At 37.4% G+C, this 20,925-nt stretch overlaps 1 protein-coding gene across 1 annotated transcript in view; it reads right to left on the bottom strand.

Moving 5' to 3' along the window:
* LEKR1 (leucine, glutamate and lysine rich 1) overlaps positions 1 to 18,981 on the bottom strand; it is a gene marked incomplete at its 3' end in the record, with an annotated part of 265,325 nt that extends 246,344 nt beyond the window's left edge. Inside the window, exon 1 of the mRNA XM_082654392.1 lies at positions 18,891 to 18,981. Coding sequence (XP_082510518.1) covers positions 18,891 to 18,938 — 48 coding nt within the window. The 5' untranslated portion in view covers positions 18,939 to 18,981. The remainder of the gene's footprint in view (positions 1 to 18,890) is intronic.
* Positions 18,982 to 20,925: the final 1,944 nt, after the last annotated feature.

Here is a 20,925-nt window from a genome sequence, read left to right as displayed (position 1 = left end):
ACAAAGGATCATCAGAGACTACTAAGAACAACTGTATGCCAATACAATGGACAACCTAGAAGAAATGGACAAATTCCTAGAAATGTACAATCTCCAAAGAATGAACCAGGAAAAAATAAAAAATATGAACAGATCAACTACCAGTAATGAGACTGAATCAGTTTTTTAAAACTCTCAAAAAACAAAAGTCCAGGGCTTCCCTGGTGGCGCAGTGGTTGAGAGTCTGCCTGCCGATGCAGGGGACACGGGTTCGTGCCCCGATCTGGGAAGATCCCACATGCTGCGGAGCGGCTGGGCCCGTGAGCCATGGCTGCTGAGCCTGAGCGTCTGGAGCCTGTGCTCCACAATGGGAGAGGCCACAACAGTGAGAGGCCCACGTACCGCAAAAAAAAAAAAAAAAAAAAGTCCAGGACCAGATAGCTTCACAGGTGAATTCTACCAAATATTTAGAGAAGAGTTAACACCTATCCTTCTCAAACTATTCCAAAAAATTGCAGAGGAACGAATGCTTCCAAATTCATTCTATGAGCCCAGCATAACCCTGATACTAAACCAAGACAAATATCACAAACCAAAAAAGAAACTACAGGCTAATATCATTAATGAACATAGATGCAAAAATGCTCAACCAAATATTAGCAAACTGAATCAAACAATACATTAAAAGGATCATATACCATAATCAAGTGGGATTTATCCCAGGGTTGCAAGGATTTTTCAATATCTGCAAATCAATCAATGTAATACACCACATTAACAAACTGAAGAATAAGAACCATATGATCATTTCAATAGATGCAGAAAAAGCTTTTGACAAAATCCAACACCGATTTATGGTAAAAACTCTCCAGAAAGTGGGCATAGAGGGAACATACCTCAACATAATAAAGGCCATATAAGACAAACCTACAGCTAACATCGTACTCAATGTGAAAAGCGGAAAGCATTTCCTCTAAGATCAGGAACAAGACAAAGATGCTCACTCTCACCATTTTTGTTCAACATAGTATTGGAAGTCTTAGCCACGGCTATTAGATAAGAAAAAGAAATAAAAGGAATTCTAACTAGAATGGAGGAAGTAAAACTGTCATGGCTTGCAGATGACACAATACTATAGATAGAAAATCCTAAGGATGCCACCAAAAAATTACTAGAGGTCATCAATGAATCTGGTAAAGTTGCAGGATACAAAATGAATGTGCAGAAATCTGTTGCATTTCTATACACTAACAATAAACTATCAGAAAGAGAAATTAAGAAAACAGTCACATCAAAAAGAATAAAATACCTAAGAATAAACCTACCCAAAGAGGTAAGGAAAACTATACAACACTTATAAAAGAAACTGACAATGACACAAACAGATGGAAAGATATACTGTGTTCATGGACTGGAAGAACTAATATTGTTAAAATGACCATACTACCAAAGGCAATCTGAAGATTCAATGTAATCCCTATTAAAATACTAATGGCATTTTTCACAGAACTAGAACAAATAATTTTAAAATTTGTATGGAAATACAAAAGACCCCCAATAGCCAGAACAATGTTGAGAAAGAACAGAGCTGGAAGTATCATGTTCCCTGACTTCAGACTATAATACAAAGCTACAGTAATCAAAACAGTAGGATGCTGGCATAAAAACAGAAAAAATAGACACACAGATCATTGGAGCAGAACAGAGAGCCAGAAATAAACTAACACACCTATGGTCAATTAATCTACAACAAAGGAGACAACAATATATAATGGAGAAAAGATAGTCTCTTCAATAAGTGGTGCTGGGAAAACTGGACAGCTACATGTGAAAGAATGAAACTAGAACATTTTCTAACATCATATACAAAAATAAACTCAAACTGGATTAAAGACCTAAATGTAAGACCAGAAATCATAAAACTCCTAGAAGAAAACAGGTGGAACTCTCTTTGACATAAATTACAACAATATTTTTTTGACCTTTCTCCTGAAGCAAAGGAAATAAAAGCAAAAATAAGCAAATGGGACATAATCAAACCTTTTGCACAGCAAAGGAAACTTTTGAAAAAACAAAAAGACAATCTACTGAATGGGAAAAATATTTGCAAATGATAATACTGATAAGGGGTTAATAATCAAAATATAAACAGCTCACACAACTCAATATCAAAAAAACCCCAAATAACTCAATTTAAAAATGGACATAAGACATGAATAAACCTTTTCCCATGGACAACAGGCACATGAAAAGATGCTCAACATTGTTAACCATTAAAGAAATGCAAATGAAAAACCACAAGGAGATATCATCTCACACCTGTCAGAATGGCTGTCATCATAAAGAACTCAAAAAATGTGGGCGAGGATGCAGAGAGGAAAAAACCCTCATACACTGTTGGTGGGAATGTAAATTGGTGCAGCCACTGTGGCAAACAGTATGGAAGTTTCTCAAAAAAAACTAAAAATACAACTACCATATGATCTAGCAATTCCACTCCTGGGTGCATATCCCAAAAAAATGAAAACACTAATTCAAAAAGATACATGCACCCCAATGTTCATAGCAGCATTACTTACAATAGCCACAAGATATGGAAACAACTTAAGTGTCCATCAACAGATGAATGGATAAAGAAGATGTGAATGGAATACTACTCAGCCTTTTTAAAAAGAATGAAATTTTGCCATCTGCAACGAACATGGATGGACTTGGCAGGTATTATGCTAAGTGAAATAAGTCAGACAAAGACAAATATTGTATGATATCACTTATATGAGGAATCTAAAAAATACAACAAACTAGTGAATGTACCAAAAAGGAAAAATAATCACAGATAAAGAGAACAATCCAGTGGTTACCAGTGGGTAGAGGGAAAGGAAGACAGGCAAGATAGCGGTAGGGGATTAAGAGGTACAAACTACTATGTATAAAATAAATAAGCCACAAGGATATATTATACAGCACAGGGAATATAGCCAATATTTTACAGTAACTGTAAATGGAGTATAACCTCTAAAAATTGTGAATCTGTTGTACACCTGAAGTTATATGATTTTGTACATTGACTATACCTCAATAAAAAAATTTTTTTAAACTAATGACAACATCAATGCTAAAGATGTAGAGAAACTGGATCACTCATACACTGCTGGTGAGGATGTAAAATGTTATAGCCCTCTGGAAAAGTTTGGCACTGTTTTGTAATTGTACTTGGGCATTTATCACAGGAAAATAAAAACATATGTTCACATAAAAACCTATACACGAATATTTATAGCAGCTTTATGCATAATAGCCAAAAACTGGAAAAAATTCAGATGTTCTTCAACAGGTTAAACAAATTGTACTACATTCATACCATGGAATGCTACTCAGCAATAAAAAGGAATAAACTACAGATAAACACAACAACAATATGTATAAAACTCCAGAGAATTACAGCTGAGAGAAAAAAAGTAATCTCAAAGACTACATATTGCATGATTCCATTTTTATAACATTCTTGAAACGACAAAATTATTGGAGACCAGATCAATGGTTCCCAAGGGTCATGAATTGGAAGAGGGAGAGTGGAGGTGTGTAAAAGGGGAGGCTGAGGTGAATGCAGCTATAAAAGGGTAACATGAGGAATCTTTGTTGTGACAGAATCCTTAACTGTGTAAATGTCGATATCCTGGTTGTGATATTATAGTATAGTTTTGCCAGGTGTTACCACTGGAGGAAGCTGGGGAAAGGGTACATGAGATCTCTTGGTATCATTTCTCACAACTGCTTGTGAGTCTACAATGATCTCAAAATAAAAAGTTTGATTTAAAAATAATAGAATACTGTAGGAGATTTAACACCCCACTTTTCATCAAAGGATAGATCATCCAGAGAATCAACAAGGAAACACAGGCCTTAAATGATACATTAGACCAGATGGCCTTAATTGATATTTATACGGCATTCTATCCAAAAGCAGCCAGAATACACATTCTTCTCAAGTGCACACAGAACGTTCTCCAAGACTGACCACATGCTGGGCCACAAAGCAGGCCTTGGTAAATTTAAGAAAATTGAAATCATATCAAGCATCTTTTCCAACCACAACACTATGAGATTAGGAATAAACTACAAGAAAAAAACAAAGTAAAAAACACAAACACGTGGAGGCTAAACAATATGCTACTAAACAACCAATGGATCACTGAAGAAATCAAAGAGGATATTAAAAAATATCTAGAGACAAATGAAAATGAAGGCACAACGATCCAAAACCTATGGGATACAGCAAAAGCAGTTCTAAGAGGGAAGTTTATAGCAATAAAATCTTACCTCAGGAAACAAGAAAAATCTCAAATAAATGACCTAACCTTACACCTGAAGCAATGAGAGAAAGAAGAAGAAACAAAACCTAAAGTTATAGAAGTAAAGAAATCATAAAGATCAGAGGAGAAATAAATGAAATAGAGACAAAGAAAACAACAACAAAGATCAATGAAACTAAAAGATGGTTCTTTGAAAGATAAACAAAATGATAAACCTTTAGCAAGACTCATCAAGAAAAAAAAGGGAGAGGACTCAAATTAGTAAAATTAGAAATGAAAAAGGAAAAATTACAACCGACACCACAGAAATAAAAAGTATCATAAAAAACTACAAGCAACTGTATGCAAATAAAATGGACAACCTGGAAGAAATGGACAAATTCTTAGAAAGGTACAAGCTCCCAAGACTGAACCAGGAAGAAACAGAAAATATGAAGAGACCAATCACAAGTAATGAAATTGAAACTGTGATTAAAAAACTCCCAACAAACAAAAGTCCAGGACCTGATGGCTTCACAGGTAAATTTTATCAAATATTTAGAGAACGGCTAACAACTAGCCTTCTGAAACTGTTCCAAAAAATTGTAGAGGAAGGAACACTCCCATACTCATTCTATGAGGCCACCATCACCCGGATTACAAAACCAGACAAAGATACCACAAAAAAAGAAATTACAGGCCAATATCACTGATGAACATAGATGCAAAAATCCTCAACAAAATACTAGCACTCTGAAACCAACAATACATTAAAAAGATCATACACCATGATCAAGTGGGATTTATCCCAGGGATGGAAGGATTTTTCAATATCTGCAAATCAATCAGTGTGATACACCACTGTAACAAATTGAAGAATAAAAACCATATGATCATCTCAACTGATGCAGAAAAGGCTTCTGACAAGATTCAACACCCAGTTATGATAAAAACTCTCCAGAAAGTGGGCATAAAGGGAACATACCTTAACATAATAAAGGCCATATATGACAAACCTACAGCTAACATCATAGTCAACAGTGAAAATCTGAAAACATTTCCTCTAAGATCAGGAACAAGACAAGGATGTCCACTCTTGTCACTATTATTCAACAGTTTTGGAAGTCCTAGCCATGGCAAACAGAGAAGAAAAAGAAATAAAAGGAATCCAAATTGGAAAAGAAGTTAAACTGTCACTATTTGCAGATGACATGATATTATACATAGAAAATCCTAAAGATGCTCCCAGAAAACTATTATAGCTCATCAATGAATCTGGTAAAGTTGCAGGTTACAAAATTAAGACACATAGCTCCCGGGAAGATGGTGGAAGAGTAAGACGCAGAGATCATCTTCCTCCCCACAGATACACCAGAAATACATCTACACGTGGAACAACTCCTACAGAACACCTACTGAATGCTGGCAGAAGACCTCAGACCTCCCAAAAGGCAAGAAGCCCCCCACGTACCTGGGTAGGGCAAAAGAAAAAAGAATAAACAGAGACAAAAGAATAGGGACAGGACCTGCACCAGTGGGGGGGAACTGTGAAGGAGGAAAGGTTTCCACACACTAGAAGCCCCTTCGCACGCAGCGAAGGGGGGAAGCTTCGGAGCCCCGGAGGAGAGCACAGCAACAGGGGTGCGGAGGGCAAAGCGGAGAGATTCCCGCACAGAGGATCAGGGCCGACCGGCACTCACCCGCTCGAGAGGCTTGTCTGCTCACTTGCCGGGGTGGGCGGGGCAGGGAGTTGAGGCTCGGGCTTCGGTCGGAGCACTGGGAGAGGACTAGGGTTGGCGGCGTGAACACAGCCTACAGGGGGATGGTGCATCACGGCTAGCAGGGAGGGAGTCGGGGGGAAAGTCTGGACCTGCTGAAGAGGCAAGAGACTTTTTCTTCCCTCTTTGTTTCCTGGTGCGCGAGGAGAGGGGATTAAGAGCGCCGCTTAAAGGAGCTCCAGAGACGGGCACGAGTCGCAGCTAAAAAGCGCAGACCCGAGACGGGCATAAGACACTAAGGCTGTTGCTGCCGCCACCAAAAAACCTGTGTGCGAGCACAGGTCACTATCCACACCCGCCTCTGGGGAGCCTGTGCAGCCCGCCACTGCCAGGGTCCCGGGATCCAGGGACAACTCCCCCAGGAGAACGCACAGCGCGCCTCAGGCTGGTACAACAACATGCCAGCCTCTGCCGCCGCAGGCTCGCCCCGCATTCCTTCCCCTCCCTCCCCCCGGCCTGAGTGAGCCAGAGCCCCCGAATCAGCGGCTCCTTTAACCCCGTCCTGTCTGAGCGAAGAACAGACGCCCTCCGGTGACCTACACGCAGAGGCGGGGCCAAATACAAAGCTGAGCCCCTGGGAGCTGTGAGAACAAAGATGAGAAAGGGAAATCTCTCCCAGCAGCCTCAGGAGCAGCGGATTAAATCTCCACAATCAACTTGATGTACCCTGCATCTGTGGAATAAATGAATAGACAACGAATCATCCCAAATTGAGGAGGTGGACTTTGAGAGCAAGATTTATGATTTTTTCCCCTTTTCCTCTTTTTGTGAGGGTGTATGTGTATGCTTCTGTGTGAGATTTTTGTCTGTATAGCTTTGCTTCCACCATTTGTCCTAGGGTTCTATCCGTCCGTTTTTGTTTGTTTGGTTTGGTTTGTTTTCTTAATATTTTTTTATTTTAATAACTTTATTGTATTTTTATCTTATTTTATTTTATCTTCTTTCTTTCTTTATTTTTTACCTTCCTTCCCTCCTTCCTTCCTTCCTCCCTCCCTCCCTATTTTCTTTCTTTCTTTCTTTCTTCTTCTACTAATTCTTTTTTTCTACTTTTTCTCCCTTTTATTCTGAGCCGTGTGGATGAAAGTCTCTTGGTGCTGGAGTCAGGAGTCAGTGCTGTGCCTCTGAGGTGGGAGAGCCAACTTCAGGACACTGGTCCACAGGAGACCTCCCAGCTCCACATAATATCAAACGGTGAAAATCTCCCAGAGATCTCCATCTCAACACCAGCACCCAGCTTCACTCAACGACCAGCAAGCTACAGTGCTGGACATCCTATGCCAAACAACTAGCAGGACAGGAACACAACCCCACACATTAGCAGAGAGGCTGCCTAAAATCATAACAAGTCCACAGACACCCCAAAACACACCACCAGACGTGGACCTGCCTACCAGAAAGACAAGATCCAGCCTCATCCACCAGAACACAGGCACTAGTCCGCTCCACCAGGAAGCCTACACAACCCACTGAACCAACGTTAGCCACTGGACAGACACCAAAAACAACGGGAACTACGAACCTTCAACCTGCAAAAAGGAGACCCCAAACACAGTAAGATAAGCAAAATGAGAAGACAGAAAAACACACAGCAGATGAAGGAGCAAATAAAAACCCACCAGACCTAATGAATGTAGAGGAAATAGACAGTCTACCTAAAAAAAATTCAGAATAATGATAGTAAAGATGATCCAAAATCTTGGAAATAGAATGGACAAAATGCAAGAAACATTTAACAAGGACCTAGAAGAACTAAAGATGAAACAAACAATGATGAACAACACAATAAATGAAATTAAAAATACTCTAGATGGGATCAATAGCAGAATAACTGAGGCAGAAGAACGGATAAGTGACCTGGAAGATAAAATAGTGGAAATAACTACTGCAGAGCAGAATAAAGAAAAAAGAATGAAAAGAACTGAAGACAGTCTCAGACACCTCTGGGACTACATTAATCGCATCAACATACGAATTATAGGGGTTCCAGAAGAAGAAGAGAAAAAGAAAGGGACTGAGAAAATATCTGCAGAGATTATAGTTGAAAACTTCCCTAATATGGGAGAGGATATAGTTAACCAAGTCCAGGAAGCACAGAGAGTCCCATACAGGATAAATCCAAGGAGAAATATGCCAAGACACATATTAATCAAACTGTCAAAAATTAAATACAAAGAAAACATATTAAAAGCAGCAAGGGAAAAAATGACAAATAACACACAAGGGAATCCCCATAAGGTTAACAGCTGATCTTTCAGCAGAAACTCTGCAAGCCAGAAGGGAGTGGCAGGAAATATTTAAGAGATGAAGGAGAAAAACCTGCAACCAAGATTACTCTACCCAGTAAGGATCTCATTCAGATTTGATGGTGAAATTAAAACCTTTACAGACAAGCAAAAGCTGAGAGAGTTCAGCACCACCAAACCAGCTTTACAACAACTGCTAAAGGAACTTCTCTAGGCAAGAAACACAAGAGAAGGAAAAGACCTACAATAAAGAACCCAAAACAATTAAGAAAAGGGAATAGGAACACACATATTGATAATTACCTTAAATGTAACTGGACTAAATGCTCCCACCAAAAGACACAGATTGGCTGAATGGATACAAAAACAAGACCCATATATATGCTGTCTACAAGAGACCCACTTCAGACCTAGAGACACATACAGACTGAAAGTAAGGGGATGGAAAAAGATATGTCATGCAAATGGAAACCAAAAGAAAGCTGGAGTAGCAATTCTCATATTAGACAAAATAGACTTTAAAATAATGACTATTAGAAGAGACAAAGAAGGACACTACATAATGATCAAGGGATCGATCCAGAAGAAGATATAACAATTGTAAATATTTATGCACCCAACATAGGAGCACCTCAATACATAAGGCAAATACTAACAGCCATAAAAGGGGAAATCCACAGTGACACATTCACAGTAGGGGACTTTAACACCCCACTTTCACCAATGGACAGATCATCCAAAATGAAAATAAATAAGGAAACACAAGCTTTAAAAGATACATTAAACGAGATGGACTTAATTGATATTTATAGGACATTCCATCCAAAAACAACAGAATACACATTTTTCTCAAGTGCTCATGGAACATTCTCCAGGATAGATCATATCTTGGGTCACAAGTCAAGCCTTGGTAAATTTAAGAAAATTGAAATCATATCAAGTATCTTTTCCAACCACAATGCTATGAGACTAGATATCAATTACAGGAGAAGATCTGTAAAAAATACAAACACATGGAGGCTAAACAATACACTACTTAATAACGAAGTGATCACTGAAGAAATCAAAGAGGAAATTAAAAAATACTTAGAAATAAATGACAATGGAGACACGACGACCCAAAATCTATGGGATGCAGCAAAAGCAGTTCTAAGAGGGAAGTTTATAGCAATACAATCCTAACTTAAGAAACAGGAAACATCTCGAATAACAACCTAAACTTCCTCCTAAAGCAATTAGAGAAAGAAGAACAAGAAAACCCCAAAGTTAGCAGAAGGAAAGAAATCATAAAAATCAGATCAGAAATAAATGAAAAGGAAATGAAGGAAATGAGAGCAAAGATCAATAAAACTAAAAGCTGGTTCTTTGAGAAGATAAACAAAATTGATAAACCATTAGCTAGACTCATCAAGAAAAAAGGGAGAAGACTCAAATCAATAGAATTAGAAATGAAAAAGGATAAGTAACAACTGAAACTGCAGAAATACAGAAGATCATGAGAGATTAGTACAAGCAACTATATGCCAATAAAATGGACAACCTGGAAGAAATGGACAAATTCTTAGAAATGCACAACCTGCCAAGACTGAATCAGGAAGAAATAGAAAATATGAACAGACCAGTCACAAGCACTGAAATTGAAACTGTGATTAAAAAGCCCAGGACCAGATGGCTTCACAGGCAAATTCTATCAAACATTTAGAGAAGAGCTAACACCTATCCTTCTCAAACTCTTACAGAATATAGCAGAGGGAGGAACACTCCCAAACTCATTCTATGAGGCCACCAACATCTTGATATCAAAACCAGACAAGGATGTCACAAAGAAAGAAAACTACAGGCCAGTATCACTGATGAACATAGATGCAAAAATCCTCAACAAAATACTAGCAAACAGAATCCAACAGCACATTAAAAGGATCATACACCATGATCAAGTGGGGTTTATTCCAGGAATGCAAGGTTTCTTCAATATACACAAAACAATCAATGTGATAAACCATATTAACAAGTTGAAGGAGAAAAACCATATGATCATCTCAATAGATGCAGAGAAAGCTTTTGACAAAATTCAACACCCATTTATGATAAAAACCCTGCAGAAAGTAGGTATAGAGGGAACTATCCTCAACATAATAAAGGCCATATATCAGAAACCCACAGCCAACATTGTCCTCAATGGTGAAATACTGAAAGCATTTCCACAAAGATCAGGAACAAGACAAGGTTGCCCACTCTCACCACTCTTATTCAACATAGTTTTGGAAGTTTTAGCCCCAACAATCAGAGAAGAAAAGGAAATAAAAGGAATCCAAATCAGAAAAGAAGAAGTAAAGCTGTCACTGTTTGCAGATGACATGATACTATACATAGAGAATCCTAAAGATGCTACCAGAAAACTGCTAGAGCTAATCAATGAATTTCGTAAAGTAGCAGGATACAAAATTAATGTACAGCAATCTCTGGCATTCCTATACACTAATGATGAAAAATCTGAAAGTGAAATCAAGAAAACACTCCCATTTACCATTGCAACAAAAAGAATAAAATATCTAGGAATAAACCTACCTAAGGAGACAAAAGACCTGTATGCAGAAAATTATAAGACACTGCTGAAAGAAATTAAAGATGATACAAATAGATGGAGAGATAGACCATGTTCTTGGATTGGAAGAATCAACATTGTGAAAATGACTCTACTACCCAAAGCAATCTACAGATTCAATGCAATCCCTATCAAACTACCACTGGTATTTTTCACAGAACTAGAACAAAAAATTTCACAATTTCGGGGCTTCCCTGGTGGTGCAGTGGTTGAGAGTCCGCCTGCTGATGCAGGGGACACGGGTTCGTACCCCAGTCCAGGAAGATCCCACATGCCGCGGAGCGGCTAGGCCCGTGAGCCATGGCCGCTGAGACTGCGTGTCCAGAGCCTGTGCTCCACAACGGGAGAGGCCACAACGGTGAGAGGCCCGCGTACCGCAAAAAAAAAAAGAAAAATTTCAAAATTTGTATGGAAACACAAAAGACCCTGAATAGCCAAAGCAATCTTGAGAACGAAAAACGGAGCTGGAGGAATCAGGCGCCCTGACTTCAGACTATACTACAAAGCTACAGTAATCAAGACAGTATGTTACTGGCACAAAAACAGAAAGATAGATCAATGGAACAGGATAGAAAGCCCAGAGATAAACCCACACACATATGGTCACCTTATCTTTGACAAAGGAGGCAGGAATGTACAGTGGAGAAAGGACAGCCTCTTCAATAAGTGGTGCTGGGAAAACTGGACAGGTACATGTAAAAGTATGAGATTAGATCACTCCCTAACACCATACACAAAAATAAGCTCAAAATGGATTAAAGACCTAAATGTAAGGCCAGAAACTATCAAACTCTTAGAGGAAAACATAGGCAGAACACTCTATGACATAAATCACAGCAAGATCCTTTCTGACCCACCTCTCAGAGAAATGGAAATAAAAACAAAAATAAACAAATGGGACCTAATGAAACTTCAAAGCTTTTGCACAGCAAAGGAAACCATAAACAAGACCAAAAGACAACCCTCAGAATGGGAGAAAATATTTGCAAATGAAGCAACCGACAAAGGATTAATCTCCAAAATTTAGAAGCAGCTCATGCAGCTCAATAACAAAAAAACAAAAAACCCAATCCAAACATGGGCAGAAGACCTAAATAGATATTTCTCCAAAGAAGATATACAGACTGCCAACAAATCCATGAAAGAATGCTCAAATCATTAATCATTAGAGAAATGCAAATCAAAACTACAATGAGATATCATCTCACACCAGTCAGAATGGCCATCATCAAAAAATCTAGAAACAATAAATGCTGGAGAGGGTGTGGAGAAAAGGGAACCCTCTTGCACTGTTGTTGGGAATGTAAATTGATACAGCCACTGTGGAGAACAGTATGGAGTTTCCTTAAAAAACTACAAATAGAACTACCATATGACCCAGCAATCCCACTACTGGGCATATACCCTGAGAAAACCATAATTCAAAAAGAGTCATGTACCAAAATGTTCATTGCAGCTCTATTTACAATAGCCCAGAGATGGAAACAACGTAAGTGTCCATCATCAGATGAATGGATAAAGAAGATGTGGCGCATATATACAATGGAATATTACTCAGCCATAAAAATAAATGAAATTGAGCTATTTGTAATGAGGTGGATAGACCTAGAGTCTGTCATACAGAGTGAAGTAAGTCAGAAAGAGAAAGACAAATACCATATGCTAACACATATATATGGAATTTAAGAAAAAAAATGTCATGAAGAACCTAGGGGTAAGACAGAAATAAAGACACAGACCTACTAGAGAATGGACTTGAGGATATGGGGAGGGGGAAGGGCAAGCTGTGACAAAGCGAGAGAGAGGCATGGACATATATACACTACCAAACGTAAGGTAGACAGCTAGTGGGAAGCAGCCACATAGCACAGGGAGGTCAGCTCGGTGCTTTGTGACCGCCTGGGGCGGGGGATAGGGAGGGTGGGAGGGAGGGAGATAGATGCAAGAGGGAAGAGATATGGGAACATATGTATATGTATAACTGATTCACTTTGTTATAAAGCAGAAACACACCATTGTAAAGCAATTATACTCCAATAAAGATGTAAAATAAAAAATTAAACACAGAAATGTTGCATTCCTATACACTAACAACGAAAGATCAGAAAAAGAAACTCAAGAAACAATCCCATTTACCATCATATCAAAAAGAATAAAATACCAAGGAATAAAGCTACCTAAGGGAGACAAAAGACCTGTATTCAGAAAACTAGAACAATATAAGATGCTGATGAAAGAAATCAAAGATGACACAAACAGATGGAAAGATATACCATGTTCTTGGATTGGAAGAATCAATACTTTCAAAATGACTATACTACCCAAGGCAATCTACAGATTCAATGCAATCCCTACCAAATTACCAATGGCATTTTTCACAGAACTAGAACAAAAAATCTTAAAATTTGTATGGAGAAATGAAAGACCCCAAATAGCCAAAGCAATCTTGAGAAAGAAAAATGGAGCTGGAGGAATCAGGCTCCTTAACTTCAGACTATACTACAAAGCTATAGTCATCAAAACAGTACGGTACTGGCAGAAAAATAGAAATATAGATCAGTGGAACAGGACAGAACCCCAAGAAACAAACCCCTGCACCTACGGTCAATTAATCTACAACAAAGGAGGCAAGACTGTACAATGGAGGAAAGACAGTCTCTTCAATAAATGGTGCTAGGAAAACTGGACAGCCACATGTAAAAAAATGAAATTAGAACATTCTTTAACACCATACACATAAATAAACTCTAAATGGCTTAAAGACCTAAATGTGAGACTGGAGATTATAAAACTCTTAGAGGAGAACATAGGCAGAACACTCTCTGACATAAATCGCAGCAATATCTTTTTCGATCCATCTCCCAGAATAATGGAAATAAAAATAAACAAGTGGGACCTAATTAAACTCAAAAGCTTTTGTACAGCAAAGGAAATCATAAACAAAACAAAAAGAAAACCCACATAACGGGAGAAAATATTTGCAAATGATGTGACTGACAAGGGATTAGTCTTCAAAATTTACAAACAGGTCATGCAGCTTAATATCATCAAAACAAACAACCCAATCAAAAAATGGGCAGAAGACCTAAATAGACATTTCTCTGAAGAAGACATACAGATGGCCAAGAAGCACATGAAAAGATGTTCAACATCACCAATTATTAGAGGAATGCAAATCAAAACTACGAGATATTCCCTCACATCAGTCAAAACGGCTATCTTCAAAAAATTCACAAACAACAAATGCTGGAGAGGATGTGGAGAAAAGGGAACCCTCCTATACTGTTGGTGGGAATGTAAATTGGTACAACCACTATGGAGAACAGTAAGGAGGTTCCTTAAAAAACTAAAAATAGAGCTACCATATGATCCTGCAATCCCACTCCTGGGCAAATATATGGAGAAAAACATGGTTCTAAAGGATACACGCACCCCAATGTTCATTGAAGCACTGTTTACAATAGCCAAGACATGGAAGCAACCTAAATGTCCATTGACAGAGGAATGGATAAAGAAGATACGGTACATATATACAATGAAATATTATTCAGCCATTAAAAACAATGAAATAATTCCCTTTGCAGCAACATGGATGGACCTAGGGATTGTCATACTGAGTAAAGTAAGTCAGGCAGAGAAAGCGAGATATCTTATATCGGTTATATGCAGAATCTAAAAAGAACTGATACAAACTTATCTTATTTACAACACAGACTCACAGACTTAGAGAAGAACTTCTGGTTACCAGTTGGGAAGGTTAGGGGGAAGGGATAGTTAGGGAGTGTGGGATTGACATGTACACACTGCTATATTTAAAATGGATAACAACAAGGACTTACTGTATAACACAGGGAACTCTGCTCAGTATTATGTAACAACCTAAATGGGAAAAGAATTTGAAAAAGAATAGATACATGTATATGTATCACTGAAAAAAAAAATAATGTTGACAATAATGATAATGGTTTAAGGCTACATATATATATATATATATATATATATATATATATATATATGCAAATCTGGGACTAAAATACCAGAGATTAATCCATAAAGAAATTTTATTGAGCAATTTTAAGAAACGTTGTTTTCATACACAAATTATACATGACACCCCTATGTTTCTTTTGTCATTAGTTTCAAAAGCACAATTGCTTAAAAAGACAACACATATACCTGCACACACAAACACACATCACTACTTTTCCAGGATGCTAGCACTAATGTTTCTAAGACAGTTTTCTCTTTTTTTCTCTACTTTAACTGAACACAAAATCTGACCCTAGCCACAGTGGCCCAAAATGACCTGGAAAATTAAGTTTATTTTTTCTGGCAATGACAATCTGTGCTTGGAAATATAAAACTGTTATTCTGAATAAATTTCAAAGTTCCAAAGTACTAAGATTACTTTACTGAAACAGGACAAAATGAGCTGTTACTGGTAGGGAAAGGGATTGTTATCCCAGAAAGAACAGTGTGCTCTCCAGACCTTGCTCTGTCACTTCTGTTTTGTAAAATAAATAACTCTGGTCTCTTTATTTTACTTTGTGTCCTGTGGTAATAAATATCTCCTGAAGCTAAAATCCTATTACAAGTGCTCATTTTGTCACCATTTTAAAAAAAAAGAGGTCAGTTCTACTTTTGCAAAATAAGTGATTTTTCCACTGATTTGTTGAGGTTGTTCTGACTTCTGTGTATGTCTTCTAGCAAAAACAGCAAAAAAGAAAGTTATTCATTGCTTTTTTTCTAAAAAGAGGAGTCCATATGTCTCTGAGATAGGTGGACATTCAAGGGCGGAAGAGATATAGAATTATTAATTTGCTGATCTATAAATGTTGTTTTAAACTGTGGCAATAAAATCCCAAACACAGAACTATACTATCATTACAGGTACATTCTGCTTTCAGAATGCTAGATGAAAATTCTAGCAAAGCTACTGCTTATCGGAGGTCAGAGACAGGTAGGAGTCAGCTCAGTCTAGAGAGTAGATTTACAGATATGATCTAAGTACATATAGAAGTAAGCTGTGGAGTCTAGCAGCAAAGGGGATAAGTATGGTCTTGCCGTCCAGCCCATGGGCCTGTTTTACATTTTCTGCCAGTTGGGGAAATGGGAACCTGAAACATGTTTTATGCTCAATCAGAAATTGTGATAAAAAGCAAAAAGATTAGGGAGTGATAGTCAAAAGATTATCTTATTCTTTCTTCCCTAAGATGAGACTGGGCAGGGAGTGGGGGGCATGTTTTAACAATCTTCGCTTTCTAATCAGACAATGGACTCTCTCACTAGAGCTTATTATCATCAGCATTCTTCTCCACACTTTTCCTTTGGTGGCCATCTCCTCCTGCCCCCCACACACACATTTACTTTTTCTTGCAACTCTTTCTACTGCTACCTATTTTACTATTAGTAGTACAGTGTAGTACAGCCATTTTCATTTCCTTTATCACATATCTTTCATGTATTTCATCAACCATCCCATTTCCATATCATACAGCAAAAGTACAGAAAGAAATAAAGAGGAAAGACTCCCCTTCCCTTCCCTTCCTTGATTTCTACACTAACCTTCCTTGACTACACACAGAAAAAAAGGAAACACAGCAGGGCCTTCTCTAGAAAGAATAGCCAGCATAAAAACTAACATAAAAAGTTAACAAAAGAACAAGAAAAAAAAAAGCCTTTGAAAGACCTCTCTGTCACTGTACACTGATCCACCCACCTCATGTCTTTTTCTATCCAATAAAGAACTGTAGCACAATTTCCAAGCCATTATGAAACACAAAGATTTGTTTTATCTGAATAATGAAATGGTTGTAATCTGAAGTACTCCTGTTACTATTATAAGCTATATATCTATCTAACATGATTGTGTATAGAATGATGTACGCAAGCTGACTAAATAGATATACTGGCTGATCACTAGACAATTTAACCAGTTATATTACGGACAATCTAGAGGAATCAAATATAGGTAAGAAGTTATGGAAAACAAGTAACTGACATGCTCAGACTTAGCTTTAATAGGCTGTGGGATGCATGTACATATTTTTGGTTGCTTTATCATCAAGTACCCAAAACAGTGTCTGGCACATTATAGGCACTTGATCAATATTTGTTGTACAAATGTATCTAACTTAGGTCTGAAAAAGTGCAAAGCTGCACTTTATACTCTAAACATTTAGCAGGCCAAGGGCTACTATCAGCTCACTTGTCCAGGACCTTAGACAACTGAGCTGCTCCTGGCCTCCTCACCTCTCTGCACTATATAGACAGCTGCCTGCCATTCAAGCTTTAAGAATATAACCATATTTATAAAATGCTTGGTTTTAGCGTTTTTAAACAATTTACTTAAACATTAAAAAAAAAGCAAACGCATTCTTCAAGTCATAAAAACTCTGTTAAAATAAATACATACTCTTTCATGCATTTAAAACACTTATGTTGTTAAACATTCTGTAACCTGGCCAGTTTCTTCTCACCAGTAAGCTTTTGTTCTCTAGGCCCAGAATGCCCTATTCCCTGTCTGTCTCTAGAAATATTTAGCTTTCAGGGGCCAATTCCAGTTCTATCTCCTGCATAAAGATCCTCCCTTGACCATCCTAATACTCAGGGATTCCTCTCCCCACCTTCTCCGTTTTCAGAGAAGATACTATCTTATGTGACATTTAAATCAAACACTATCTTTTAGAGGTTTTTTTTTTTTCATGTCATTATATATCTGCTTCCTGACAGATGACTGGTATCTGAGTATGGGTATTGTTTCTTGCAGATTGTTTTGTTTTGTTTCTTTTAATCTCTACCACACAGGCTAGTACACGGAAGTAACTGAGTTGAGGGAGAGATAGGACACTCCATGTCTTCAAACACATCTAGGCACCATTTCTCAGGTAAGCATAGCAGAGCTGAGTTCCCTCTGTGCTTACTCTCTCATACTTAAAAGGTGAAGCAAATTAAATGCAATGGTTTAAAAGGTCTTTTCTAGTAACTGGACTTCCCTTCCAGTTCCTGCTAGATTGCCATTTACATAAATCTAAAGAACATGCAGTAGAAGTAAGCATCAAGTTAAATCAATGGCATGATTAATGTTAACAGGCAGCCCAAAACAACATGCACAAAGGATAAAAGCATATCTGAGAGCTGACTGCAATTTTTAATTAAAAACTAACGACTGGTGATTAATTAAGAGCTGACTATAGATTTACTTTAAAAACTGAATGATTAATGACAGTTAAGGTTTGAGGTTTTAATTCATAATTTGTCAATCAGTTTCAAAGAGATATATTTTTAATTATGCTGTTAGCAATGTATGCATTGCCAAACTAAACATGGGAGAAATGCTTTTGCCTGAGGACAGCTATAAATTAACGGGGAGGAAAGTAGCATAGCAACAGTGAAAAAGAATTGATTGTTAACCAGATTAAATGAGTTGATATCTATGTAAGGCCTTAAAACACGGTAAAATAAGAATTAAGGTGAAACTGAAATAGACCCTTATAGAGAGACACACTTAAAATTTTTGCATCATAAAAAGTTACAAACTAATTATAATTTCTGTAGTGGTTTACTACTAATTATTTGTTTTGCAAATATAGAATAAATATCACTTAAATTTTAAACAGACCCATTAATGTCAGTTGATTTTTTTTTAATTAGTTCTTGTTTGTTTGTTTGTTTTCTGAAAAGCTGCTAGAAAAATATCTAAATATTTTATTTGGCCATTGCTGGAGCCCTCTTTTCACAAGAGGTTCACAAACACCTGGTCAAATACCATGCCAGAATTATATATCTGTCTTCTTTCACAGGCTGAACATTCTTTGCACTGAATTGAATTCTACAGTTTTGACCATTACAATTATTCCCTTCCTTACCCCACCAATTCACTGCAGATCCTCTGACTAAAATAAATATAAAACCTCTGAATTCATTCTCCCATGTTTTAGAATTATCTGTTAAAATGCTCCTAATGTTGTGCTGTAATAACATAATATCATACCTTTTGGATTTCTTCAGGTAATGCATGCATGGGAATGTGACGATCCATAATTTCTCAAGATATACTGAGGGAGCTCTGAAGTAAAATAATCTAAAAACATTGATGGTGATAGTCAGAATTAAAACAATGTGAAGAAAATTCAAATTAAAAGAAATAAATTCCTAGGAGTATTTGGGGATCAATGGTGATAACTGTTTCAACAGATGTTTGTTTCATCAACTCAAAGTTAAAAGGTACAAATGGGTTTCTTTTCAGTTAGTTATGAGGCCAATAGAACAGGAAAGACCTCGAGAGAGACTACTGAATTAGAAATAATACTTTCTCTCTTTGGAACTTTATAGTCTAATTGTAACTTCTGTGGTGGTTTACTACTAGTTATTTGCTTTGCAAATACAGAATAAGGATAACAAAATTTTAAACGGATCGATTTATTTCATTTAAAAGAAAGTGGTTTTTTCTGAAAAGCTGCTCGAAAAAATATCTAAATAATTTTAGTTCAGCAGATTAAAAAAGCAATTGTGACATGAATGCTGGTTTAAATGATGAAGTGCAGAAAAAGATATTTAGGGTTATCAGGTTAAGTATGATATGCAGGCACTGAACAGAAGAGTCATCAAAGCATGAGAAGCCAAGTGCCAATTTTACCACAGATGGACATTTAAATAATTTTTATGCAGATGTTTTACATTTAGTAGATTTTCATTTTCTAATGAAACAATTCAATACAAAACTCTATCACTACTTTCATAAAACCACGCAAGATGAATGAAGGGGCACTTTGGGTTCTTTTTTTTAAATCCTTCCCAAATGTGGAGAAAGAATAGACAGTCCAGTTTCAGGAGTGAGAGATATGTATATATAGAAAGAGAGAGAGAGAGAGAGAGAGAGAGACAGAGGAGTAGTGAAGGGGGACAGCAGAGTAAGATGATACAGGCACAATTCCATAGCAGGAAAGAAGGCCTGAGGGCCAGGAGTCGTAGACAAGGAACAAATCTAGAAGTTCAGGGAAAAAAAAGTCTTATCTTTCTCATGGGAGTAGGGAATTAGTGAAGGCTACCTGAGGTGGTTTACTTTTGATCAGGACAAGATTTTGACAGAGAGACTGAAGAGGCATAGTACTCTATCAGAGACAGTAACCCCAGCAACATAGCAAGGTGCTAGGAAAATCGTAGTTGACAAAAATTCCTGTAGAGGCAGTATTTTTTTTAATTGTGCGAGTATTGGTGGAAGAGAGGATTTCCCATCCCCTGTGGTAGCACAGAGCTCCACATTTTAACGAGCTGCTGTTTAAAACAAATAGCTAATGGGCTGTCTTCTGACATCAACATAATGTGTTTCTGCGTGCAGGGATGGGGGGTAAAGTTAACTGATGTAGTTAACATAGGCCCACATGACCAAGTACATAATCATCTGATGTTTGGCAGACTGTCATGGTGATGTGGCAAGAGCTCATTCCTCACAGAAAGCTCATTATTCTCATTTCTGCCATTTTACAATGGGCTCACCATCAGTAAAATAAGATGGCATCATCTTAATTAAACTCTACTGGGAGCAGAATTTTTCCTAAAATTACCAACTAAATCTCATTTTTAAATTTCACGCATAAATTCATTTGAGAGCATGGATCTAGAGACACTATAAACAAGGTATAGTTGAACAGTATCATTATTCTAAATCTATTCCAATTTTGTGGCCTTATTATACCAAGTGGGAAAAATTGGTAGGTCTGATTATTGAGGAAAAATTAAAAACAAAATATCCTGCCAATCCAGAAAATCTCTCCATGATGCAGAGAGAAAACAATTTTATTACTGAATAAGCATTTAACTAGACTGTGATGCACAGCACAGCTAATCTGCTAATGAGATTACAAAGACAGAAGAAAATCCCACTCTTTTTAATACAGCCAAACAGATACACTCCATTACATACAATGTTCTCAAGATAAATGATAACTTGCCCTCAACACAGCTTGCTGTACTCTCTTTCATAGTTTGTTTTCAATTCAACTGGTAATTGAAGTAGCCACCTGTGC

This window comes from Grampus griseus (assembly GCF_964374135.1).
Source record: "Grampus griseus genome assembly, chromosome: 5".
Classification (NCBI taxonomy): domain Eukaryota; kingdom Metazoa; phylum Chordata; class Mammalia; order Artiodactyla; family Delphinidae; genus Grampus; species Grampus griseus.
This window is presented reverse-complemented; position numbering and strand designations above follow the sequence as displayed.